Below are 27,180 nucleotides of genomic sequence, written 5' to 3' on the forward strand. Positions count from 1 at the left end.
AGGCCTCATTCACACGGGCATTGAAGGAACACAAGTGCAGAAACACATGGTAGATGCATATGAGTGCGTATATACGAGCACCTGGCCCTTCACAGTACAAATAAGCGCAGCTGCGCGCAGCATTTTTTACACCTAGTGAATGAGCCCTAAAGCATGTAGCATTATACACTGAAAGTACAGTTACCCTTTAACTATTCTGCAGTGTCCATTATTACTAATGAAACATTAAATATGGTTGCTAGATTTACTTCACTTTGCACATCATCATTACTCTTTACACTGACACAATAAAAAGTATCACCAACATAAAAACAAAACAAATCAATGCTGTTTCATAGGATTACTCCATACTTACTATATTAATTGCTTTTGTACTTTGGCAAGCAATTCTGGGCATGGCAGATATACCAGTGCGTCTGCTATAATGCATAGAGATAGTGGCTTGTAGAGACGCACATTTTTCAGTATCATAGAACAAATCCTAAAAGGAACAAATTAGAAGAAAAACTCAAAACAGCTGCAATATGTTTAATATCCCCCAAAGCATTAAAGTAGTACTATAGGCAAATACCAGATATCAGTATGAGGCCAGAAATGTTAACTGTATCTCTGTGGACAGTATTTAAAGAAACACGAGGTAAAATGTCAAGCCAATCAGTGGACTAAAATGTTATCCAGAAAAACACACTATCACGCTTAACCACCTCGCTACTGGAGACTTTTCTTTTTTTTATTGGTATTGGTTCTCCCACACATGGTAAAATCTGAATATTTGGCTAGAAACTGATTCCCTCCCCCCAAGACATTATATATGTCCTGAAAGGAGAGGCCCCATAGAAATAAAAAAAGATGACATCTTTTTATGTTGCACGATATTAATTGGGGACCTAGAATTATTAATTTCACTCTGGCATGCATGGTGATACCTTATATGGGTATTGTGCAATTGCTGTTCACATAGACATGCAATTGCATTCGCATGTGTGCGCGCAGGGTGACAAGTGTGCTTTATATTTAAAATGTTATTTTTATTTAATGATATATTATTTGTAAAACTTTTTTTTATTGGATTAACTTTATTGCTATCACAAGGGGGGGTAACAACCGCCTTATGTGATAGCTTCAGGCAGGTGAGAGGTATGCTTCATGAAGAATGTCTCCCCCGCCCCCTGCTTTAGCCGATCAAGGCTGTATTGGATCCACCTGGCTCTGTGGTTGAGATTTGGACAGCTTTGAACCCAGAAGTGCTCAGAGCTGAGTGCTTCCGGGTTCCCACTATGCAGAATATGTCCTCCTCACTGTATTTATTATGGTCCCGGGCTCCCAGGATGAGCAGGAGAACCCAAAACACTATCACTCAATAGCCAGACACCTGCTATACAATATAGTAACAAACTCACGGCAGCTGCTGCAGTCTTGAACAACTTTAAGTCTGAACATACATGCTACATCCAAAATCCTAAAGTGTTTAAAGTGTATGCAAAGCCAACAATGTACTCCACTTTTTGCTACCCTTTTATCTGTTAAATATACCATTAAAATAATTTTTATATCTGTTTTATAAGTGGTATAAAAAAAAAACTGTTGATCTTGTCAGATATTTCCAGATGTCTGGTGTCCTATGCTCTTTGCCTGTGTTATCTCAAACAGCCTATTAAACCAACTTGTTCTCATATTGGGCTACACAGTGTTTAGCCTTTATGTTGTAGAGATCTATGAATGGGAGTGGATAAGTAGTTGAACAAGACAATGGGAGGTCTGACACCACTCAGTCCATAAAAAAAGCCACGTGTTGTCAGTCCACAACAGGACTTCAAGGCAGAGTGCATTTTTTGCAGATCAGCAGGTATTTCTCTATACTTGCAGGGTCTATAAAAGGGGTAAAACATGGGGAATGTGCATGTATTGCAGAGATGTACTACATATATTTTTATTTACATAGACTTCAAGGCAGAAAGACTACCGTATGTTCATTTGAGTCTTATGAAATTCAGTGCAGCCAGATTTAGGCTCTGAAGAGAATGTCCTATGCTGTGCAACCTCCCTGCTACCATCCAATATCTGTTGACAAGACTTCAAGGATATGTATACTCTGAGGGTGCTTGAAATGAGAACACTGGATAGATGAAACTGTCACAGGTCGGCTCTATAGACCGGGAAGTGAACGAACACATACTGTCTTTCCCTATAGTTCTCTTTTAACACACTGTAACATAACTTAATATATGTGCAAGCAGAATAGAGTCACAGATCAAAAAAAAAAAAGCTGAAATGCACAGCAGGCAGATTATTCAAGTAAAAGCTTCCCTTATACTCCCCCTGCACCGCCTGTTGGAAGCTAGAGTTCTTTAAGGAAGAACTACAGGAATGTAAAAAGTTAACCCTTGCAGTGGGACTACCCTGCATGACAAGGGTTAAGTGCCGCAATACAGAAGATAAACTCACCTGATCCTTGATCCTGCGGTGGTGACTGCTCATTTCACTCTCCCTCCGCTCTGGCTGTGCTATGTGCCATGGCATCCTCACACCTAATGCAGGGGAATGCACTGCATTAGACGTGATGATGTCACGGGTCCTTAGACCGCTGGAGCCTGGGGGAGAAGAGGCCATGTCAGATTGAGAATCACTTGAGTATATCTTCTGTATTCCAGCACCAAGACCGACACGAGCAGTTAATCCATTGAGTGCGGGGGTAGCCCCAGTGCAAGGGGCTAACTCCGTACATTCCTCGAGTTCCTCTTTAAGTGAATAAAAATAAACTACATCAGCATAACATAGCTAAAAAGCATACTTACTTATGAATCAGGACAGAATTTCTGCAATTAGCCACCGCCATGCTTTTCAGAATGTTCCCCAATTTTATGTAATGTATTTCATCTGCCAAAGCCAAAAGATTGTTTTCAAGTCTGATGGGAAAAAAAAGAAGAAAAGAAAAAGATTGCAATGTTATTTGCATCATTAAATATAGCTATTCAGGAATTACCGTGCAAAACAGATTTGCATATTTACCCTTTAAAACTGATCTGTCATCTACGGACAACAGTACATTACAGGAGGAGTGAACCCATGCTGGATGTCAATGGGGGGAAGTGGGTAATAGGACCACAGAGAGATGGAGGCAAATGGAGGGAGCGAGATTGCTAGGGAGGCATAGATGTTAGCTGATGGCGAGTTGGTGAGGGCAGGAATGGATGGTAGCAGAGGGAGGGCGAGGTGGTAAGGGAGGGATAGAGGTCAGCAGCAGAGGATAGGTGTGGCTGGCAGGCAGGCTGGGATGACCAGTAGGAATGGATTTTAGCTGAGGGGGGCACGGCTGCTTAGAAGGGATGGATGCTGGGGAGGGTTGGATGAGTGGGGTAAAGGGACGGGGAAAAGCTGGATGTCAGGGTGGTTGGTGGAGGTTGAGGAGGGATTAATGTCAGAGACATGTTCTGGAGATGTACAGTAGACATGTGTGATTCATTTCGTTCCGAATCCAAATTTGTCTGAATGTTCCGAAACTTGGACACATTCGAATTGCCGAATCCAAATGCATCCGAAATTTCGGTTTTAGTATTTCGGATCCCGTCCAAATGTCATTCAAAAACTAAACTGAATCGGACATGTGACTTTTCTGGCCAATCAGATGCGTTTTTCGGTTTAATGCATCCAAATGGGTCTGAACACGAATTTGCGTTACGGCAACATGGGAGCCATATACAGTATATACAATACTAAAGATGAAGCTCCTAGACCCGAATAGCATTCGGGATCCGAATTTCCGAATGCAAATCGGAAAATCGGATCCCGATTGCCATTTGGGTCTGGGAGCCTCAGCTTTAGTAATATATGTATATGGTTTCCCAGACCTGAATGGCAATTCGGAAATTCGGATCCCGAATGCCATTCAGGTCTAGGAGATTCAGCTGTACTATTAAAATCTGTATATGGTTTTCTGTTTTTTTGCAACGAATATTCGTAAATTCGGATTTTGTCCGAATCCAAAACCCGCACCAAATTGAATTTCAGATCTGAATCCCGAATTAATTCAATATCTGAACCAAACCAAATTTTTCCACAGCTTACATGTCTAATGTACAGTGAGCAGTATGGTATAAGATGCTCTGTATGTGGTGGTGGGGGGAGACTATAGTACAGAAAGTGAGTTGTCACCCTAGGACAGGAAATAGTGAGAATAGGAAACTAAATGCAGGCAACACAAGACTTGTAAGCTGCAATTTATGAAAGTCTTGTTCATGAGTTTAGATGCACTCTAATACCATACTGTTCTGTGCATAGTTCTGAGTATGCCATGCCAGTAACAGGAGCAGGAGGATGAGGATGCTAAAACATCCTCACTACAAAATGTAGTCAGTTGCAGTGGCACAGAAAAAAAATCTTCATGAATTAGTGCAATATTAAAATTCAAAGGGCTTTTTAATCAGTTTTATTTTGCCTTAAAACACACACCTGTCTCTCATGTCTTGTGAAACCATGGGAAGCAGCATGTGAAATATTGTGGTGAAATCTCTGGTATTGTTACACGACTCCAACAACTCAATCAATCTCGACTTTACCATTACATGAACTTCAGGGTACTCCAAGGTATGAGACAGGTGCCGTTCAAACATCAACAATATGTTCAAATCCATTTCTTTTATTCTCTGTATGGAACGCTGGGTCCATTTTTCCAACTGTGAATGTTTACTAGAACCCGTGTTAAATAAAAACTGCAAAATCCTTCGCATGCTATGTATATCAAGTGAACCTTCAACTTCTAAAAAAGATTCTGCCTTTGTGAGCAGTCGGTGCTGTAGGCTTTGTGAACAGACAGATTGTAAGTTGACCATCAGAATGGAGAGGGCTCTGAAAAAGAGGGGAGAGTTTACATGCTGAATGTCAGGCAAAACCGATGTCACCTACATGCTTGTGCTCTGTGGGAGTAGATATCATAGCTATACTGTTCTATAAATGCTTTGTAGTGCTTAAAGTACCCCTTGCAGTGTAGAGGTGTGCTCGTTTTGGTCTAGGGGCAGAAATAAAAAATAAAAAAGTTAGAAATGGTGAGAAGTGAAGCCAAACCAAAAGCTTATAATATTTCCAGCCCAAAAAGTTAATATCTCCTATATGACGACCCAAAAGACCACAGCTGGGAATTGTTTTAGAAAAATTGTCATTGCCCCCGAAATGCACTGGCTGTTTTTCCTTTGTGATTCTTTGGACCTTTACACCCATTTGGTCTGGTGCCCCTATATGTCTGTCACCACTATATGTCTACTAGGGATGCACCGACATTTCGGCCGCCGAAACATATCGTCCGAAAATGGCACTTATGGCAAAATCCCGAAAGTGCCACTTTTTGGCAGAAATAGTAGTGCATCTGTGATTTCTCTCCTCCCCACTGGGCACTGCTCTGTGTCCCAGCAGGGAGGAGAGAAACTGTCACAGAAGGCCGAGCAGTGCGGGAGGAGGAGAGCGCTGTGGCCGGCCGGCGTATCTCCTCCCCGCACCGCTCATCCTCCTGTGACAGATCGGGAGAGCGGCGGTGTGGGGACAGTGATAGCTGTCACAGGAGGCTAGCTGGCGGTGCGGGGGAGGAGTCTGTCAGATCGAGTTTTCCTCCCTGCACAGCTCGCTCAGCCTCCTGTGGCAGCCAATCCAGGATGGAGAGAGAGTACAAACACTCAGCAATCAGTGATCGATGAGTGTTTGTAAATAATTGAGGACATAGTATGTTTACTATGTCCTCAATTATGAATGAATGGGAAGTGATCTACATCACTTCCTGTTCATTCATGATTGTGGTTATAGTTACCACACTATGTCAACAAGTTATGAATGAGCAGGAACACTCAGTATAGTGGCTGGCTGTCCCCATCCCTGTACAGTGGTTGTCCCCATCTGAGTGCCCCCTTACACTGGTTGTCCCCATCAGAGTGCCCCTTTACACTGGCTGTCCCCATCAGAGTGCCCCTTTACACTGGCTGTCCCCATCAGAGTGCCCCCTTACTGTCCTCACATGTTCCTTTGGGGTACCTTAGCTGGGAGATGCAGTCAGCAGACACAGCCAGGAAGCAGATCCAAGGGGTGGAGATGGGAGGAGCTAGGGGCAGGGCTAGGATGAGCTGGGAAGCAGGGGGTGGAGAGAGCTATGGGTGGCTGAAAAGGACGGAAGATACTGTTTTGTCCTGTACAGTGTTAAGCGGGACACTGGCTGTCATTTGTGGCCGCATACCCTTGCTATAGATGTTTAAGTCCGTTTGCTGTGTTGCACAGTAAGTCAAGCATGTTAGTAATGGGTTAAAATTAACATATTTGAGTAGTAGGCACTACCTTAGATCTTGCATATTATCCAGATTCCTGTCCACAATGCTGGCTATTTGTCCATAAAGTGGGCCAGCATGCAAACCTTGTCTTGCCAAAGAAGCAGTAAACTTTGTCAGTAACGAAAGTTCAAGTCTGTAACAAAAAGGAGCAAAGCCAATGATACACTAAAATACATAGCAACCTAGAAGTAGAATGTTAATTAGCTTCATTAAAAAAAGTTTCCCATAACAAATGTACTCCAAACCTAATACATAGGGGGGATTTATCAAAACTGGAGCAGACAGAATCTGGAGCAGTTGCCCATGGCAACCACTCAGCTTCTCTCTTTAGTCTGTTCAGTTAAGATTTGAAAATGAAACAGAGAAACTGATTGGTTGTCATGCACAGCTGCTCCAGATTTTGTCTGCTTCAGTTTTGATAAATTCCCCTCATAGTGCTTTAAAGCATGCACAGATGTTCATATATTACTGCCTAAGAAGAACTTACATTCTAACTCCTTCAACTAAATAAAAAGACATACTTGCATGCGATTAGGTTAGGGTAGGAAACTGGAGTGCCAGATAGAAAAATCTCAAAAAACAAAGATCATATACCAACCCAATCATCACTAAACAGCAATGTTGTGCAGAAATTAAGTTATCAGCTCTGTCAGCACATGTGTATGTACAAGAGCCTGATTGGCCTAGCACTGCCCCTCTCTCCCTCAGTTTGAATGCTGTTATGCAAAAGAAGGCAGGAGGTTGATATCAAGACAAATACATAAAACAGTCTTTTACTAAAAATACATTAGGGGTTTAAATACGTCTTCACACAACTTTTGTGCAGAATTCACACGACTTTCCAACTGAATGATTTTGGTTAAACATTTTTTTAGATAAACCCTTTAAAAGAAGGAGAACTATGAGGTGAGTGCTTTTCAATCACCTCATAGTTCTAGCCGACCTGTGACAATGAGACGGTCACCGGTCGGCTTAGTAGATGACCCGTTACCCTGAGAACAATGGGGAAAAGCCTTAACCCCATAGTTCTCCTTTAATTATGTTTAAGGAAACAATGGGTATTTTTTAATAAATTAATTTACCTAAGATTTACATTTTTTTAAATAGGATTCATTTGGAAAACGGTGTCAATTCTGGGTGAAGGTTGCATGAATCTTGTGTAAAAAAATATATATTTTAATTAGACCCCTTAAAGTGTATAGTCAAAATGTGTTTTTAACTTTTGTATAGTGTCTGGAAGGGTTAAACCTAGGGATACACCGATATCGGTTTTACGGTATCGAGTACCGATATTTTTTTTTCCGGTACTCGCCTATACCGAAAACTGATACTGTAAGTCCCATTAAGGAAGCCAAACAGCGTGTAAAGACTCGCCACCCGGCTTCCAGATTAGCAGGGAAGCCTTCTCCATGCTCCCAGATGAGGAATAATGGAGCCGGTTTTCTGGCCAATCAGGTAGCCTGGTGGGGGGGGGGGGGGAGTTTGGTAATGACTTGCCGCCTGGCTTCCTGATTGGCCAGCTTCTCTACCAATCAGGAGGCTAGGCGGCAAGTCATTACATGCTGCCCGGCTATATCACCAAGTGCCGAGGGAGCATGGAGCTGGCTTTCTGGCCAATCAGGAAGCTGGGCAGCGTGTAATGAGTCACTGCCCGGCTTCTGAAAGTTCACTAATTAGATCACTTGTATGAAAGGATCGGCGGCTATTGTGTCCGGTCACCGCCGCCGTGACCAAGGCAGCACACGAGCTGACACTAGTGCCCGAAGAGCAGGCGAAGAACGGACGTTCTTCGTCTGCTCTGTGTAATCACCGAGACCGTGGCGCTGTGATCACAGCCGCCACCTGTCTCAGCCGTCAGGAACTGCACAGAACATCAGTTCTGTGTTGGAGGGCAGGTTCCATAGAGAGAACCTGTCACCTCCAAATTATCACATAGGAGTTTTTAAAGTATCTTATTTGTGTATCACTCGGCTGTAGATCCTCAAATCATCTCTGAATTGGTGCTGATACTGTCCTTCCTTCTGGAGAGTGGCTACTTTGTTCCCCATGGTTCCTGTGTGTTGTAAAGTAGACACCGCTCCAAGCTCACACCCATGAGGAATTACAATCTCAATACAAATTAGGAAACTAAACTTGAGATTATAGTCCATCACAGGAGTGAGTTTGGAGTGGTGACTACTTTACACAAGGGAACACACAGGGACCATGGGGAACAAAAGTAGCCCCCCTCCAGAAGGAAGAACAGTGTCAGCACCAATTCAGAGATGATTTGAGGTTCTACAGCGAGTGATACACAAATAACATAAATTTTTGTTAATAGTTATAGTGACATTAAAAGCAGAATAATATTGCTACTCTAAGGACTTACCTTACGTGATGCCTCTTGATCCGAACAGCTTCTTCCTTCCACTCATTTTCCGCTGTCGCTCCAGTGCTGGTGCCAGTCTCTGATCCAACGCAGACTCCTCTGTCCCACGGAGTCTGTCCGGCATGCAGACTGCCGGCTGCCCAGCTGCGTCCATTCAATGTCAGTGTTGCTCTCCTCCTCTCCCCTCCAGTGATCTGGATGCCCACACTTCCTCCTTCACAGCGTTCGGGAGCCGGGACTTCTGCAGCCGGGAGAAAGCGGTGCTGACACAGGTAAGTTAGTTGGTATTTGCCAACTTTTTCATTTTTTTTAAATGTTGGGGTAAAAATATACTGCTTACTAGCAGTAGATAAATGCCAAAAATTAGACTTTAATACTACTTTAAAAAGGTACTTGAATGCATTTTTAAGTTTTAACTCCTGAGTTTAGAGTCACTTTCAATATTTCTATGTGTTTTGTATGATGCACATACTTTTCTAGTCTTTTCCATCCTTCCACAACCAGTTGCTGCATCAGAGAGTTATGGGCCTCCACTCCAAGCCTTTAAAGAAGAAAAAAGAAAAATATATATACACAGTATATATATATATATAAAACTATATATATATTATACACACGCAAACAAAAGAATCAAATATCTCTTTGCTTTACCTTATCACAGCATACAAAGTGTTCACCAAGGCATGGTCATCTAAACAGCTGACTTTATTTTCTGCTAAGATGTGAAGAGCAACGAATTCTGGGTGATTCCTGACTTCATCGAGGCTTAGGCACACATTTGTATTTTCTTTCTGAATTTCCCAGAGCATGTTGAGTGCGCAGCTGACATGGTTGGCAGTGAGTACGGATCTATTGAGCCCAACAAGCTGGAATAGTTGATATTCATTCCTGCAATCCTTCAGCTTCTCCAGCAGTGGGTCTGAATTTCTAGTACAGGTTTTAATCCAGCGCAGCGAAATTCCTAATACCCTCCTGCAGCGGAACATGTCTAGGCTCCGGAAAGGCCGTCTCACAAGATCCAGCAGGACAGAGGATTCATTTTGCTGTAACACAATCTTTCACATTTAGCCTTTCATTTTATGGACATTTTTAGGTCCGAAGGTTTAGAACGTTCCAAACGTATTTACCTGAAAAGAGAAGGAGACTAAATAGTTCAACGGGCTCTATGATATTATGACAAAACAGAGTTTGAATCAACAACATAACCAAAAAAATCTGCAGCTCAATGCAGTACATGGTTGGAATACATACGTGTTAAAGGAGAACTATGAGGCGAGTGAAAATCACTCAATCTCATAGTTCTAGCCGACCTGTGACAATGAAACTGTCACAGGTTGGCTCAATAAATCGGGAAGTGAACGAACATATACCGGCGCTCGCTCACTTCTCGATCTATCCCTGCAGAGAGCCGTGACTGTCACTCATGGCTCCCTGCAGGGATTCCCCCCCTCCCCTGTCCGATCCTTCAGTGCTCACTGGCGGAACAGACGGGGGAGGGTGTGAGTACAGCTGGCTCTGCCTCTAGATAGGCAGAGCCAGCTGTCAATCAAGCAGCTGGGTGGATCTCGACAGTAATGGCTGCGACGTCTCAGTATATCGCGAGCTGTAGCTCGCGGTATACTGAGCTTAGGGTGACAGGAGGACACTAGTTTGTGTTCTCCCGTTACCCTTAGGAGAACTATGGGGAAAAGCCCTGACCCCATAGTTCTCCTTTAAAGACAAAACGTTTTATCTCATTTTGGATAGAAGGAGCAAAGCATGGAGCCCCTGTCAGGCTTTTATTGCCATATGTATACCTGTTTGAAAGATGACTCCTTCCTGCAATGTCCATTGAGAGGTGTGAAGGTGGAGGTAACATAGGAAGTTGAAATTCTTAAAATAAAATTCCACCTTTTGAAAAAAAAAACATAAATGCTCACTTCTTTAGAAAAGAAAAAAGAATTTGCATTTTTTTTTTTTTGCATAGTAGACAGTAAAGCATTGCAACCATGATCAGTGGATGGCGGGTGCATGCTCTGGCTCCTGCAGACACTTCCGCCTTTCCATGTCCGTACCGAGGTACGGACATTCAGTAGCATGGGAGGAAGTGTCAATGGACTACAAGTGTGGTGACGTGACCACGTTTGTATTTAGTTGAAAACGACATGTCCCTCTGCCATGGTGGCATTACTCCATTCACGGATCTTGTTAAAGGATATGTAAATGGATAATGCGGTTGTCAGGGTGAAGCCACACACAGCCGCTCCAAATTCTGCAGAACCTTGTGATTCAGGTAAGTGAGAGGGCAGCAATCTGACCATTTTCATGGTATACCCTAAATATGGGTGTAACATGAAACATGGTCAGAAAAGTAAACTTACTTAAAGAGGAACTTCACTCCAAGGGTTCTTTGGCCAGGGCATTCAGAACGAGTGTAATTGCCCAGGGAGCCGAGGGTCTTAATGATCCTAGCCGTACAGATCTTTTGGGCTAAAATGAAATACCTAACCAGGGGTCTTCTGCTAGACAAACCTCTAGGAATACAGATAAGGCCGCAACCTGGGCAAGGGGAAGGTAGAGCTGTCCAGTCAGCAGGAAGGGGATGGTAGAGCTGTCCAGTCAGCAGGGAGGGGAAGGGGATGGTAGAGCTGTCCAGTCAGCAGGGAGGGGAAGGGCAAGGTAGAGTTGTCCAGTCCGCAGGGAGGGGAAGGGCAAGGTAGAGCTGTCCAGTCAGCAGGGAGGGGAAGGGCAAGATAGAACTGTCCAGTCAGCAGGGAGGGGAAGGGCAAGGTAGAGCTGTCCAGTCAGCAGAGAGGGGGAAGGGCAAGGTAGAGCTGTCCAGTCAGCAGGGAGGGGAAGGGCAGGGTAGAGCTGCCAGTAATGTGTGCAGTAAGTTACCAAATGTAACCCCGCCAAAAGTTTGTGGCAAGTTATCCTTGCTATCTGGATAGAGCTCTCTAGTAAACAGGGAGGGGGAGCTCTCCAGTAAAAAAAAGGAGGGGGAGCTCTCCAGTAAACAGGGAGGGGGAGCTCTCTAGTAAACTGGGAGGGGGAGCTCTCCAGTAAACTGGGAGGGGGAGCTCTCCAGTAAACTGGGAGGGGGAGCTCTCCAGTAAACTGGGAGGGGGAGCTCTCCAGTAAACAGGGAGGGGGAGCTCTCCAGTAAACAGGGAAGGCAAGGGGAAGATGCAGCTCTCCAATCAAGGGGAGGGTTCAGGTTCACACTGCTGTAGAGAGCCTGCTGCTCTGATACAGAAAGCAGTGGTGTTTATCTGCAGCCCATTGGTGGGATACAAAGTGTTTCGCTAGCACTGGAGCTGCTTTACAATGAAAACAGCAATAAGATTTGCATGACCAGGCATCAATTTGTACCATACATAACCCAAAATGATTATGATAATCTGAAAAATCACTTAAAATAAATTCATATAATATGCCTTGGAGATCACCAAATGAAATGTGTAATCATGAGAAAAAACATACACGATCTCTCATCATCCTCAATATTCTGTAATGTTTACAAAGGATAAGTAACCTTTCCGGTGATTTGATTGTGGCACGGAAGACAACACCTCTGACAGCAGCTCAGAAGCATGCAGCAGCTTTTCTGACATTCACTTCCTGCTGCATGCCTGACTTAACCTTGATGAAAGTTCTGCAGCAACTTCACATTCAGCATATTTCTGCACACAGATCCTTTTTCCAAACATATACAAAGCAGAGTAAAAGGATAATGAATATCCAGACTACCTTATAGCAGATCACAGCAGACTCCTCTATGTTTCAACTGTACACTTTGCTGCATTCAAAACATTACAGCTAAGGCGGGTTTCCTCCTGATCAAAACCTCACTCAACTTGAACCAAGCCTCACTCTGAGATCTCCTGCTGGTCTCCTCTACAACCAAACCTCACTGAGAAAGCTTGCTCTTCTACAACCAAACCTCACTCTGAGAAAGCTTGCTCTTCTACGACCAAACCTCACTCTGAGAAAGCTTGCTCTTCTACGGCCAAACCTCACTCTGAGAAAGCTTGCTCTTCTACGACCAAGCCTCACTCTGAGAAAGCTTGCTCTTCTACGGCCAAGCCTCACTCTGAGAACTCTTGCTCTTCTATGACCAAGCCTCACTCTGAGAACTCTTGCTAGTCTCGGTTACAACTAAACTTCACTCTGAGAACTCTTGCTTGTCTCCTCTACAACCAAACTTCACTCTGCGAACTCTTGCTACTCTCTTCTACAACCAAGCCTCACTCTGAGATCTCCTGCTAGTCTCCTCTACAACCAAACCTCACTCTGAGAAAACTTGCTCTTCTACAACCAAACCTCACTCTGAGAAAGCTTGCTCTTATACGACCAAGCCTCACTCTGAGAACTCTTGCTAGTCTCGGCTACAACTAAACTTCACTCTGAGAACTCTTGCTTGTCTCCTCTACAACCAAACTTCACTCTGCGAACTCTTGCTACTCTCTTCTACAACCAAGCCTCACTCTGGGATCTGCTGGTCTCTACAACTATAGCTTACTCTGAGATCTCTTGTAGTGATGGTCCAAACACCCTCCTGTCCAGTTCTAATTCAAACTTTAGAACATGGAAAATGTTCAAACTCAATGAAAGTCTATGCGGCTAGAACTTTTAAAATCAATTGACCCCATTTTGAAGCCTCATATGCAATTTATTGTCCATAAAAAGGGTATGGGGATCCGGGTACTGATCTGGGGGACATGAATCATTGGGAAAAAAAAAACGTTTTTAAGGGAGCAGTGATTTTAACATTGCTTAAAGTGACATTAAAGGCAAAAACTTTTTTCTCTCCCCCCAATGTTAAATGATGTCTCCGTATCCGATCTTCTTTCCTGTCGTTTTCAGCCTTCTCTCCACCGCTGCGGCGGGTCTTTGATCCAGCGCTGACTCCTCTGTCCTTGCTAGCACTTCCTGTCCCACAGTGTCTGCATGCGGGTGCACGCGTCCATAGACGTACCTTGTGTCTCCCTTCGTCTCCCGGCCGAAAATCCGAACTGCGCATGCGCTCGCCCCAAGATGCTTTGCGGCTGCCTGATCATTTTCAGATTTTCGGACGGGAGCGCGTGGCGAAGACACAGGTAAGTTTAAACCGCTTTTAAAGTGGTTTGGTTTTGGGGTTTTTTTGTAACATTTTGCATATATCTACTGCTTGCTAGCAGACCTTTAGGTCTGGTAGGAAAGTTAGGGGGGACCCCATTTTAAAGAAAAAGGTGTGGGGTTCCCCAAACAAATCATTTCAGACCCTTAACGTCTGGTAGGAATTTTAAGGAGGAACTTAAAAGAATGTGGGGTTCCCCCTAAAATTCCATACCCTGATCCGGGCACAGGCCTGGCAGGGCAGAAGAGGGGGGGAGACGAGAGAGCGCCCACCCCCCCCCCCCCCCATTCCAGGCCACATGCCCTCGGCATTTGGAGGGTGCTTTTCGTTTAAATAAAACTATGCCCAGCGTCCCGTCCGACGGAGCTAGCGGTGACAGGTAGCTCCACCCAACTGTTCACAGTTGTACACCCTCTGACAAGTGAGCCGAACACACGAACTGCCAATGTTCGAGCCGAACCTTTGCTGGACTCAAACATCGAGTCCATCCCTAATCTCTTGCTAGTCTCCTCTACAACCAAACTTCACGATATAATCTCTTACTAGACACCTCCACAACCAAGCTTCACTCTGATGTATCCTAGTATTATGGAGGAAAAAGCTGTCTGCTTCAAGTCTGAAGCTGACAGCTTTTTCTCCATTCAGAGCGGCTTGTTACAGGTTACAGAGCAGGGAAAGCCTCCCCGCTGGACGCCTGTTAATTACAGGCGGCGCTGCATCCGGCTTTTGACAGCTAGTTAGGTTCTACAGCAGCGGCTTCCCCACTGCTTGTGTAACCTAACTAGTTAGCAAGAGCTGTCACACCCTTTACTCTGTGTTAGAGGCGTGAGCTCTGTGGATGATTTGGACCAATGGCAAAGCGCCATTGGTCCAAGCTGTCCAATTGAAAAAAACACTGAGGACATCGATCTCGATGCCTCACCAGTGACGAGCAAGTAAGGGACAGGGAGGCTCCTCCCTGTCTGCTCCCTTTCTCCTCCCTCTCTCCTCCAGACACAGCTTGGTTACCGCGTTGGTGGGATGGCTGGAGCTTCAACAGGATGGGGTGGGTCTTTGGTGGGTGGGGCATGCTGGGGGTAGGGCTGGGGAATGCCTCACCCAGCATGGAATGCACTGCACGTCACTGAAATAAACGGGAACTATTTAACTACCAGAAAACTCACTGCCACAGACAGTGATTTCAGCAAAGAATGTGGAATTGTTCAAGAAACTTTTGGACGATTTCTTAAGGGACCGTAATATACAGGGGTACAGGTACTCCTAGAATGAGATCCTAATAGGTTGGACTTGATGGACTAATGTCTTTATTCAACCTCAAATACTATGTAACTATGTAACTATGTTATTCTGCTCTAAAACCTTTATCTTATCTCTTCACTATCTTGTTTGCTATCTTGTAAAGCCAAAATAAAGGACATGTGATGGTGAAACAAAAAAAAAATTCTGGGTTTAACCAATCATTTTTGCTATATACATTTTCAATGAGCCCCATAACTGGATGTATGGCAGGGGTGTGTCTGTTGCCTATATAAAACTGGAGACATGGCGGGGGAGGGGGGTGTATTTTGCTTATACATAACTTGGGACGTGGCTAGAGTGTGTCCATTGCCTATATAAAACTGGGGATGTAGCCAAGGTGTGTCCATTGGCTAAACATAACTGGGGACATGGACTGGGTGTATCCAATGCGTATACATAATTGGGGATGGTGGGACGCTGTAGACGGCGGGACTCTGTAGACAGAGGCAGCAGGCCATGTGTCAAAGCGGACTCACCATCTCAGTGAAGCACTATACACCATGGCACACATGGCACATATGGTCGGTCGGTCGGTGGATCAAATTATGTCCCTGGAAACCGTGGTCGAATGTTCACCTTAGAGCAGCGGTCGCCAACCCGTGGTCCGTGGACCACTGGTGGCACGCAAGAAAATGAAAACAACCTGCTTCCATATTTATGATGGTCTGGCACTCTAGAAACTTCAGCGCGAAATTATAGCTACTTTGCCTACAAACGTCAGGTGGTCATAATAAACTGGCCACTCAGTGTATATATACACACACACACATATGAAAAATTCATATTAGTGGTCTACGGGATTTAAAATTATGAATATAGTGGTCTATGAGGTCCGAAAGGTTGGCGACCACTGCCTTAGAGCACTATCCTTACCAACCTTTCTGCAATCTGTATTAGCAGCGGGCTATTCCACTGCCTTACCTGCCTCCCGACTCATTCAGCTTTTTGAACTCTTGTGTCTTTTTGTATTGCCATCTTGAAAGATGCTGGATCTAAAATGGTTAAAAGACAATTTTTTTCTGTGTACATTGCTACTCTGTGACATTTAGAAGGATCATTGCGTAAAGCCCCTGTCCATTGTTTTCATTTTTGGATGGTGGATGTAAAAATAAGGGATATAATTAAGATTTTCAGTTCCGGTACAAGGAAATTGGCAGATTTCATGAATTGAAATTAAAGTCAAGGTGTGTCAATGTGTGAATTTAGATGACAGTTAATTACATGTTCTCTATAAATGTGAATGTTTACTTTCCAATAATTCCACACACCTAAAGGAATTTTCCAATTTCTCAATTGCTCCACAAATTTCATCCTAGCGTCAAGGGTGACTACTGAAAGTAGAGACACGTGTGCTTGTGTTGAAGCATCAATTAATAATAAAAAAAGGAAAAGTAATGTGTGTATGTGTGTTTTTATATATATATATATATATATATGTATATATTTATATACGTATATATATATACACATATATATACACATATACATATATACAGGTAGCCATCATTTCACACCAGGTTCTTGAAGAAATGGTTGCAAATACAAACCGATGTAAAGTAAAACCCTGTATATAATGGTAAGTCAATGGGAAGTGAGGGAGTTAGGTTCCAGGCCTTTCTCATGACATAAGAGTTATAATACATTATATTTAAAGGTTTGAAATACATTTTATGAATGCTAAACAGTATTATACAGAGTATAAAAAAAACACACAACACAGTATGTAAAATCAATCTAAGTTTAATTATCAGGTTTTTAAAAAATCCGCTTAGTGCAACCAACACTGTACAGCCTCTGCACTGACAACAGTTGAATAAACTTCATGTTCTACAAACAAAGTTGTCGGGCCTCTGCAGAAAAATGCAGTTTATTCTACAATTGTCAATGCAAACAATGCAACATGTATTTATTTTTTAGAATAAACAGGAGAGAGCGAGGAGAGACAGCCAAGAGAGAGCAAGGAGAGACAGCAGGAGAGAGAATGAGAGGAGAGACAGTCAGGAGAGAACAGAGACAGCCAGGGGATAGGGAGAGAGAGAGAGAAGAGACAGCCAGGAGAGAGAGGAGAGACAGCTAGGAGAGAGCAAGAGGAAAGACAGCCAGGAGAGAGAGGGGAGACATATAGTAGATAAAGCCAGGAGAGAGCGAAAGGAGAGATAGCTAGGAGAGAGAGAGAGAGGAAAAACAGCCAGGAGAGAGAGCAAGGAGAGACAGCCAGGAAGATAAGCAAGGAGAGACAGCCAGGGGAGAGAGATGAGAGGCAGCCAGGAGAGAGAGTGAGGAGAGACAGCCAGGAGAGAGAGTGAGGAGAGACAGCCAGGAGAGAGAGAGAGGAGAGGCAGCCAGGGGAGAGAGAGGAGAGGCAGCCAGGGGAGAGAGAGGAGAGATAGCCAGGAAAGAGAGTGAGGGAGACAACTAGGAGAGTGAGGAGAGACAACTAGAAGAGTGAGGAGAGACAGCCACTACAGAACCTCCATATGTCCAAGTGTACACCTGTACCACCAGCATGCACCTATGTGCCTCTGTATGTCCAGGGGTACCCCTGTGCCCCTAGCATGGCTCCATGCACCTCCATATCTCCAAATTAACTTCTGTGTGCCTCCATATCTCTAAATGTACCACTGTGCTCCTCGATATCTCCAAGTGTAGCCCTGTGCTCCTCTGTATCTCTAAGTGTACCCCTGTGCTCCTCTGTATCTCCAAGTGTACCCCTGTGCCCCCAGCATGTCTCCATGTGCCTGTGTACAGTATCTCCATGTGTACCCCTGTGCTCCCCTTTATCTCTAAGTGTACCCCTGTGCTCCTCTGCATCTCCTAGTGTACATCTGTGCTCTTTTGTAGCTCAAAGTGTACCCCTGTGCCCCCAGCATGTCTCCATGTGCCTGTGTACAGTATCACCTTGTGTATCCCTGTGCCAACAGCGCATCTCCAAGTGTGCCCTTGTTCCCCCAGTGCGGCTCCTAGCACCTACATATCTCCAAGTGTACCTCTGTGTGCCTCCAAGTCTTTAAAGGAGAACTATGAGGTGAGTGCTTTTCACTCACCTCATAGTTCTAGCCGACCTGTGACAATGAGACTGTCACAGGTCGGCTCAGTAGATCGGGAGGTGAGCGAACACATACCGGCGTTCGTTCCACTCTCGATTCTGTCACGGCTCTCTGCCGTGATAGGGGAGTGGCTGGATTCCCCCCTCCGCGCTCCGATCCGCCAGCGCTGACTGGCGGAACGGACGGGGGAGGGGGCAGGTACAGCTTGCTCTGCCTCTAGATAGGCAGAGCCAGCTGTCAGTCACGCAGCTGGGCGGATCCAGACATAATTGTCGGGATCCGCTTCAGCTGCGGCGTCTCAGTATACCACAAGCAGCAGCTCGCTGTATACTGAGCCTTGGGTGAAGGGAGGACGCTAGTTTGTGTCCTCCCGTTACCCTAAGGAGAACTATGGGGAAAAGCCATAACCCCATAGTTCTCCTTTAAGTGTCCACAGTTATCTCACTGAGAAGAGCCGGTTCCCGAGCCGCGATTCTCTGCCTTTGCATCTATCGAGCCACCAGAGACTCTGTACTGTAGCCACTTGGAGTTGTAGAGAGGTCACCTGTGTATCCTTTCGCAGCTGAGGTCTGTGGAGTAAGTATACACTAGACGGCGCAGACTCTGCAGTGGTTTCAATATCGTTCACGTGACCGCCCGAAAAGGGCGTTATTTTGAAACGGTGTAAACAGAACGAGCACAAACTGAGGGCTACCTTATATAGTACATATACCCTTTTGGCTTAAAGGAATATATAGGTTTTTAGAATTGTTTGTTAAATGTGTGTGCATATGTGATATGAATGCTTGTGTTAATACAATTATTAACAACAAAGGGAAACATTATGTGCAGCCAACTCTGACCTTCATATATCCTTTTGGCTTAAAGAAATATATTGTTTTTTCATTGCCTTTAATCGCTGCCACTGACGGAAGGCTTACGGCGGAACACAACTGCTTCCAGCTGGCCAGCTCAGTAAGCCTTACATCGGTGGCTTTTACTGTCCTTTAATACATCAAAAAGGTAATGGGGTTTATTGAGGCGCATTACCATTGCATAAGTTAGTAAAAAACGTATTTATTGAACATACAAAATTGAAAATAAAATAACATACATATTAAAACCCTATTCAAATCCACAACCCATTTCTCCTTGTGTTGCAGCCATACTACATACATATACCAATTGAACAACCATATACACTGAGTGGCCAGTTTATTATGACCACCTGACGTTTGTAGGCAAAGTAGCTATAATTAGCTATAATTTCGCGCTGAAGTTGCTAGAGGGCCAGACCATTATAAATAGGGAAGCAGGTTGTTTACCACAACAGTAGAAGTTATTTTTTTTCTGAAGATATGGGTAAACAACGCGATTTAACAGCCTGAACGTGGGATGATTGTTGGCGCTCGGAGCCATGGAGCGAGTATCAGCAAAACAGCAGAATTCGTTAAATGTTCAAGAGGGGCTCATTGTTAAAGTGTTTAAAGACTGGACTGTCACCCGAAAATCTGGGTCTGAACGTGCGAATTGTGGCCGTCAGCGACTAGTCAATGTTAGGGCAGTACGGAGAGTGGCAAGACAACAGAAGGGCAACAGTGCAGTGTCAGATTCCTCGCACCACCTCGGCTGCTTGGCCTCCTTTTATAAGGCCTTAGGATTTTACATCTTAAAGTGTAATGACTTTGGTGAGGCAGCTCTCAAACCAAAAGGCCATTAGGTGGCATCTTTAAACCAATGGTCCAAATAAGAAAGTCAGTTTATTAACAAAATGTTAATCAGCATTTCACGTTGAAGGGGTCCCCTTTCATCAGGGCTTCAACCTTTCAGGAGAAAGGAATAGATGGATTGTAGAGAACACTGATTTTAAGATGTTTTAAGAGAGGGTGGGATCACTCCAGCAGTTGGTTTGCCAGCTGAGCATAACTGGTTTGGAACAGACAACAATCCTGCTTGATGGCTTAATTCCAGAACATGATGCTTGCTTCTGACAGATGGCAAGGTGCCTTGTTATTGCTGGCTGATTCTCTTTTGCATAGCCAGGATAAATAAATCTAAATTATATTAACTGCATCACATAATTGAAGCATGTGTAACAACAGACAAAGCTTTGGTTTTTTTTTCCTTAGTACCATCATTGTGCCAGTTTCCTGGTTCCTGGAGGATTTCTCACAATCTGCCAGGAATCAGCACTACATATATATGTGATTACACATCCGAAGATTATGCAGGGTGCTCATAGAGTCCCCAGCCATCATGCAGACTCCGGAACGTGTACTCTGTTTTGTGTTTCTTATACTCAGCCTTCCTCCTGACACAGGTGAGAATGTATATGGCATGGATGTCAAGTTTTCTGTTTCTGATACCACTGTAATTGTATAGTAAATTTTAGTCACAATCGCTCCTTATACTTGTGCAGACATCGTGCTTTAAAAGTGCTGGCTGTCCAGCTCTCATTCTGGCCCTATTGCTTCAAAGCTTTTAGCAATAGTATGCACATAAGGACTTCTGATAATACTATGAGTTTGAACAACTGTTTAATAAGTGTTAAATAAGTGTTAAAACAAATATTAAAACCTGTGGGCCAGCATGACAGTCAACAGTCATGCTGACCCACATAATATGTATGCATTAAACGTGCCCACTTGTTACTACCTAAAGTTAAAGAGAACCTATCAGAAATATGGGAGCTGCCATTGCTGACTTTTTTTAAACCTTGCTTGTTATCCAGCCATCATCTTCATCTTTCATCTTCTCTGCTTAGTGGGTCACTTGGAGTGAAACAGGAAGCTAAAAATGATGACTAGACAACAAGCAAAGTCTTAAGGAACTTGGTAAACACCATGGGGGGGGGGGGAATTTATCATAGCAATTGCGAGTGTTTGAACTTGCACAGAATATATTTGCACCAGATTTATGATGCCAGTGTAATGTTGATAAATGAGGTTTAATAGACTCCAGGAAAGAAGATTTGTAACTTCAGGCAAAAAGCTTAACTGTTGCTTCTTGAAAAGTGGTCATGGGGACTTCTTAAGTTGTGATTGTTTTTTTAGGTGATGCTCCAATTTCATACAGCCCCAGAACAAATGCAGATAAAAAGAGGTGCAAAACAGGTGCCGTTGGAAAAGTAGTGCAAGCTCTGGTCAAAACTGGTGCTAAACACGTGCAGTTGGAAAAGTAGTGTAAGCTCAGGTGAAAACAGGGGCACATGTTAGATTTGCACATTAAAAAAAATGATCTAAAAGGCTAAAACAGTCGCAATTTGTTTGATAAATTCCCCCCAATGTACTTACAGTATTTCTATACTGGCATAGTCCCTTTAAAGTATAACTAACTCATGTTATAAATACAATAGCCTCATATGCCCTCCAGCCTCAATAACAACAGACTCTTCATCAGACAATGGGGGATTTCAGTGCTCTGGATTTGCAGTGTCAGATTGTAAGGCTGATTTACAAAAGGAGTTGAGAATCTTCACTCAGTAAATTCAGTAAATCTTTACTAGAATTTTCCAGTTATGAGAAAAGCAAATTGTTGTTCAGTTATTTCATCATGACATGATTGGGTATTGAAAGCGAACACAGCTACAATTAAGTGACGATTCTCAACTTCTTTAGAAAATCCTCTCCAGTGTCTTGATGGTGCTTTTTTTTTCCACTTCCAAGACAGTATTCCTTTGCCAACCTGCAATAAGGGCACATACGCCTAACCTGGCCATACGCCAAGTCAGCATCCGGAATTCCAGCTGTCTGTGGTCCTGCCAGTGCCACCCAGCTCAACAAAAGTTGATTATTCAATAAGTAGTTCAGTGGAAAATTGTTGGACAATCAGCTGCATTCACGTTTGGAAATTCAAACAGTGATGGGCACCTGCTGTCAGCATGCAAAAGTCTGGCGTGAGGCTGATTGATCACTGAATTACAGAGCTTTTATAGAAATCGATCTTCTGCTATATTATTATACTGAATTATTTAATTTGAATTTAAATGACCACAGTGTTAGAGGTCTAAAAGTGTCATTAATATTAGAAACACTTGCTTATAACTCTCTTTCTTTCTGATTTTACAGCTGAACAGACTACTGAAAGTAAGTAATATTCATACTTTTATATTTTAAAATGTTGCATTCCAGCATACAAAATTTAGAACTTAGCTTTTTTGGCCTCCCATCTTTAATAACACTCTTTCATCTCAGTTAATATGGGTAATAATTCTAGACGGCTTGCCTAGCAATCCTAATTTCAAGATTTACTTAGAAAACTGTATTTCAGAATTTTTAGATTTTAATAAGGAGTATTGTGCAGATCTTGTGGGATCTTCTGGGGATATTTTCAGGGCAGTAGTTAGAGGCCATTATACTTCCTATTATTCAACTGAAAAAAAATTACATTTTACATGAATTTCTTGCTGCGATTTGTAATCTGTAACTTGTCTTTTAAACAGTTCAAAAATCTCCAAGTATTAAATTAAAATATAAATAGGCTTTACATATTTTTTATGCTTTGTAAATCATTTTCTTTTTATAACAAATAAAGAAGGGTAATACATCTGGTAACTTCCTCTCGCATTTGATGAAATACCAAAGAACTAGTAAACTCAAAGTATGTATGAGAGACAAAGAATGTTTACAAAACTTTCCCTAAAAGATTCTTGAAGTTTCTTTAATTTTTTAATAGAAACATGTATGGGGAGAGTAAGAGGGTGCAGACGAAATCTGGAGCAGCTCTGCATGGCAACCAATCAGCTTCCCTCTTTAGTCTGTTCAGTTAAGATTTGAAAATGAAAGAGCGAAGCTGATTGGTTGCCATGCACAGCTGCTCCAGATTTTGTCTGCTCCAGATTTTGTCTGCTCCAGTTTTGATAAATCCCCTCATTGTTTTTAAAAAAAGTTAGTAAGGAAATTTGGAAATACTTCCTGAAAGATAAATTTTAAATACTACCAGTAAACTTCCTAAAGGAAAAGCTGGGAATCCAAGAGGCCTCAACTCTTTATTTTACAAAATGACTAAAGAAGTCATATCTTCTTTGCTATACTTAAAATATTTTAAATGGCACACAACATTCTGGAGTTCATTTACTAAAGACAAATAGGCTATTCATTTTGCAAGGGAATTTTCACTTTGCAAGGAAACAAAAAAAACAATGTTTAATATTCCCTTTCCTATGTGATGGGGTATTCTTTGCAATGTACATTTTTACCACATTCACTAAGCTATAGGAAACTTTTGAATGAGATTCCCCTATTTACAGGAACTAGAAAAGGGCTGTCTCCTTTACTTCTCAGTTTTGTAATTGAGGTTCTTCTAACCATTTGTCTTTGTTCCTCAAAGATATTTTAACCTATAAAATTCATCAAGTTATGTTGTGATATGAGCATATGTCAGCACAAGATGACATCGTTGTCCTTATATGGACTTTGTTTATGTGCATCTGTGGGGCGGGGAATGCCTCAGCCCACAGCTGATTAGGTGGTTGGCTCCATGTCCCTTTCTGCGTTTGGAGGAGCTCGGGTTCCAACAGGGTTCCCTTGTTTATTTTGTCTGCTTGATTGTATTCTTCTAATTTTGTTTCTGTATTTATTTCTAAAACATAGTAAATGTTTCAAACACTGACATCCTAAAGAGACTCTGTCACCTAGCTCATTCAGGGCACAGTGACAGAATCTCCTAATCACCCCCTACATTATGTTTCTGTGCACTAAATTTCTTTTTGGTGTATTGTATTCGGAAAAAAAACTGGTTTGATAAACATTTGCGCAAATACCGTGCAACATTAAAAAAATTGCAACTAGCATTTTTTTAATTTCAGAAATATATAACTATTTTGGGGTTTTGGGGTTTAAAGCTGTTTTATAGCCATAAATTCAAATGTTATCATGTGTACGCAAATATTAACAAAATCCTCCAGACAGCAAGTGGTTAAAGAGACTCTGACATAATGAATGAGCTGAATAAGCAAATGGCAGTCTCTTTAAGAGCGCTGTAACACTAGCATGCACGTTGTGTGTGTCTCTATGGATGCACACAGCTAGGTGCGGGCACGGCCGGGTGCCTCCACAGCAGTCAGCTAGCTGATGAAGGCATGCGCATGGGAGGGGTGGGTGGGAGCCTAGCGGTCTACATACCACTCCACTTGGGAATAAGGACAATAAAAACACTAAACAATAAAGGAACATATTTTTATAGTAAGTCTGGCGCCTCCATTAATAAAAAGATGGGGAAAAAAACTTACGGTTTAATGTTGCTTTAATTAGAGCTAATCTGGGTTAAATAAGGGGTAAAATAGGTGTACTTTTTATAAAAATAATGTATTACAATAATACAATTGCAACAGTGTAGCTCTAAACTAAGCCCCCGTGGGAGGAGAAGGAACAAGTTATGCCAGATAAGCTCATGGTACTTTGTTGAGGTTTTTTTTTTTTTTTTTCTTAGCACATAGCTGGTACTTCAAAGGTCCAGTGCTGTTTAATGTTCTCTTTTTACATAATTAGAAAATCTGAGAGTCACCTACATGGGGTGGCGTAATATCACATTTTATGAGGGATGCTAATCCGTAAGCACTTGCAATCAAGCAGAATTCCAGAGTATGGGCAATACATTTTGTTGGAAATACTATTTTAGGAGACCCAGCAACAAAAAAACAAGTTCAAAAGGTTGGTCAGCACAGTAGTATTTGCTAGAAAACAATGCTTAGACACTTAGATAAAAGCTAGCCTCTACATTGTGGGTTTTTAGACTGATGGCTGGACTGGACTATGATTGATTTGTAGGATTGTTCTGCTCTTCTACTTTTACATTAACTTTTGATGTCTCTATGGATCCATGCTTTGTAATATTTGTTGAAATATAAAATAACTTAAAAAAAAGTAATTTCTGATACAGGTGTGTACGTGAAATGCGGGGACTACTTGACTGGAAGTTGTGGAATATTATTGAGCCCGGCATTTCCAAATAATTACCCATCTAACTGTCGATGTACTTGGGAAATTTCGACATCACCTGGTACATACGTAGTAATCTACTTTCCCTCTGTAAAGTGAGTATTCTCTGCAAATGCTATAACCATTGAGATTCATCTTTAGATTTGAATAGGAACACAGAGTGACAGCAGGAAAATTACCACATAATCCATCATGTCTAACCCCTATTGGGTTTATGTATATATATGTATGTTTTTAACCTTTTTGTCTGAGTATAGACCTATGTTTATCCCAAGCATGTTAAAATCCACTTATTGTTGAATGACTCACTACTTCTTCTGGAAATCTGTCCCAAGCATTTACTACTCTTTGCACACTTATTACTGCCACCACTTGCACTTTGGGGAGTATAAGATAGTGCAGTCTTTACCAGGGAATTGGTTTCCTCCCACCAGCTTTTAAAAAGTCAATAAACATGCCACTTTCAGATACACCATTAGTCTTTTGTGAACATAAGAGCCTTCATAGACTGAGATATTAATTGTATAATTTAATAATACAAAAAGGGTGAAGCAGTGCATTATATTATTATTATTATTATTATTATTATACAGGATTTATATAGCGCCAACAGTTTGCGTTCATTGGTCGTGAAATATAATTCCTATTCTTTAGAGACCAAAGGTCAGTATCTTAGTTGGCATTACTGCTGACAACCCACCAATAATATTGATAGTATATTGACATGGATTATATTACTATTTGAACATTTTATGAATGTTCATAGATTTTATTATACAAAGCATTATACTTGTGATAGAAGAGATCAGTGCCTTTTCTGGTGTGGCTATACTGTATGGCTCCTACGTAGCATTCTGCCTTTTAAGTGAGTGAACATTTTTCTTACCTAATTACATTCAGGGAGTCAGTTTGCACGTGCACAGTTTTATAGGATTTAGTTCAAAATTCAAACACTGCATTCTATAGAAAGCAAAAATGCTTTACAAACTGAGTTCAGAATCAAAACATAAATGTCCATGTAAACTAATCTTCAATGTATTTAGTGGCCTTATGGAGGCTCAGTAGGTAGGATAGAGGTGAGGGCAAGCCTGACTTTTGCAGGAAGGTCTAAATTTGCATATACAGTGAGGAAAATAATTATTTGATCCCCTGCAGATTTTGTAAGTTTGCCCACTTACAAAGAAATGAAAGCTCTATTATTTTTATCATAGGTGTAATTTAAAATTATAGAGACAGAATATCAACCAAAAATCAAGAAAAAACACATGATACAAATGTTATAAATTGAGTTGCAGTTCAGTGAGTAAAATAAGTATTTGATCCCCTAACAACCAACAGTAATTCTGGCTCCCACAGACTGGCTATGTGGTACACAGATTAGTCCTGTCAATTTAAGAAGGTGCTCCTAATGACCTCTCGTTATGTATATAAAAGACACCTGTCCACAGAATCTCTTTCTTCCATTCAAACCTCACCACCCTGGGCAAGACCAAAGAGCTTAGGGACAGGATTGAAGACCTGCACAAGGCTGGAATGGGCTACAAGACTATCAGCAAGAAGCTTGGTGAGAAGGAAGCGATTATTCGCAAATGGAAGGAATACAAAATAGCCATCAATCACCCTCGGTCTGGAGCTCCATGCAAGATTTCACTTCATGGGGTAAGGCTGATCATGAGAAAAGTGAGGGATCAGCCCAGAACTACACGTGAGGAGCTTGTGAATGATCTCAAGGCAGTTGGGACCACAGTCACCAAACAAACCATTGGTAACACAATACATCGCCATGGATTAAGATTCTGCAGCGCCCCCAAGGTCCCCCTCTTCAAAAAGACACATGTACAGGTCCGTCTGAAGTTTGCCAATTAACATCTAAATGATTCAGAGATGGATTGGGAGAAAGTGCTGTGGTCAGATGAGACCAAAATTTAGCTCTTTGGCATTAACTCGACTTGCCGTGTTTGGAGGAAGAAGAATGCTGACAATTACCCTAAGAACACCATCCCTACAATCAAGCACGGAGGTGGAAACATTATGCTTTGGGGCTGTTTCTCTGCTAAAGGTACAGGCCGACTTTGCCGCTTTGAGAGGCCAATGGACGGAGCCATGTATTGTATTGTAAATCTTGGCTGAGAACCTCCTTCCCACA

General features: G+C 42.5%; 1 protein-coding gene across 1 annotated transcript in view; it reads right to left on the reverse strand.

Moving 5' to 3' along the window:
* LOC108785480 (FAST kinase domain-containing protein 1, mitochondrial-like) overlaps nucleotides 1–9,785 on the reverse strand; it is a 34,183-nt gene extending 24,398 nt beyond the window's left edge. Inside the window, exons 1-5 of the mRNA XM_018554561.1 lie at nucleotides 9,325–9,785; nucleotides 9,146–9,214; nucleotides 6,313–6,438; nucleotides 4,450–4,845; nucleotides 2,796–2,906 (exon numbers count right to left, since the gene is read on the reverse strand). Of these exons, the coding sequence (XP_018410063.1) occupies nucleotides 2,796–2,906; nucleotides 4,450–4,845; nucleotides 6,313–6,438; nucleotides 9,146–9,214; nucleotides 9,325–9,659 (1,037 nt within the window). The 5' untranslated portion in view covers nucleotides 9,660–9,785. The remainder of the gene's footprint in view (nucleotides 1–2,795; nucleotides 2,907–4,449; nucleotides 4,846–6,312; nucleotides 6,439–9,145; nucleotides 9,215–9,324) is intronic.
* Between the last annotated feature and the right edge of the window lie 17,395 nt (nucleotides 9,786–27,180).

Source organism: Nanorana parkeri, unplaced genomic scaffold (assembly GCF_000935625.1).
Source record: "Nanorana parkeri isolate BGI_ZX_2015 unplaced genomic scaffold, ASM93562v1 scaffold165, whole genome shotgun sequence".
Classification (NCBI taxonomy): domain Eukaryota; kingdom Metazoa; phylum Chordata; class Amphibia; order Anura; family Dicroglossidae; genus Nanorana; species Nanorana parkeri.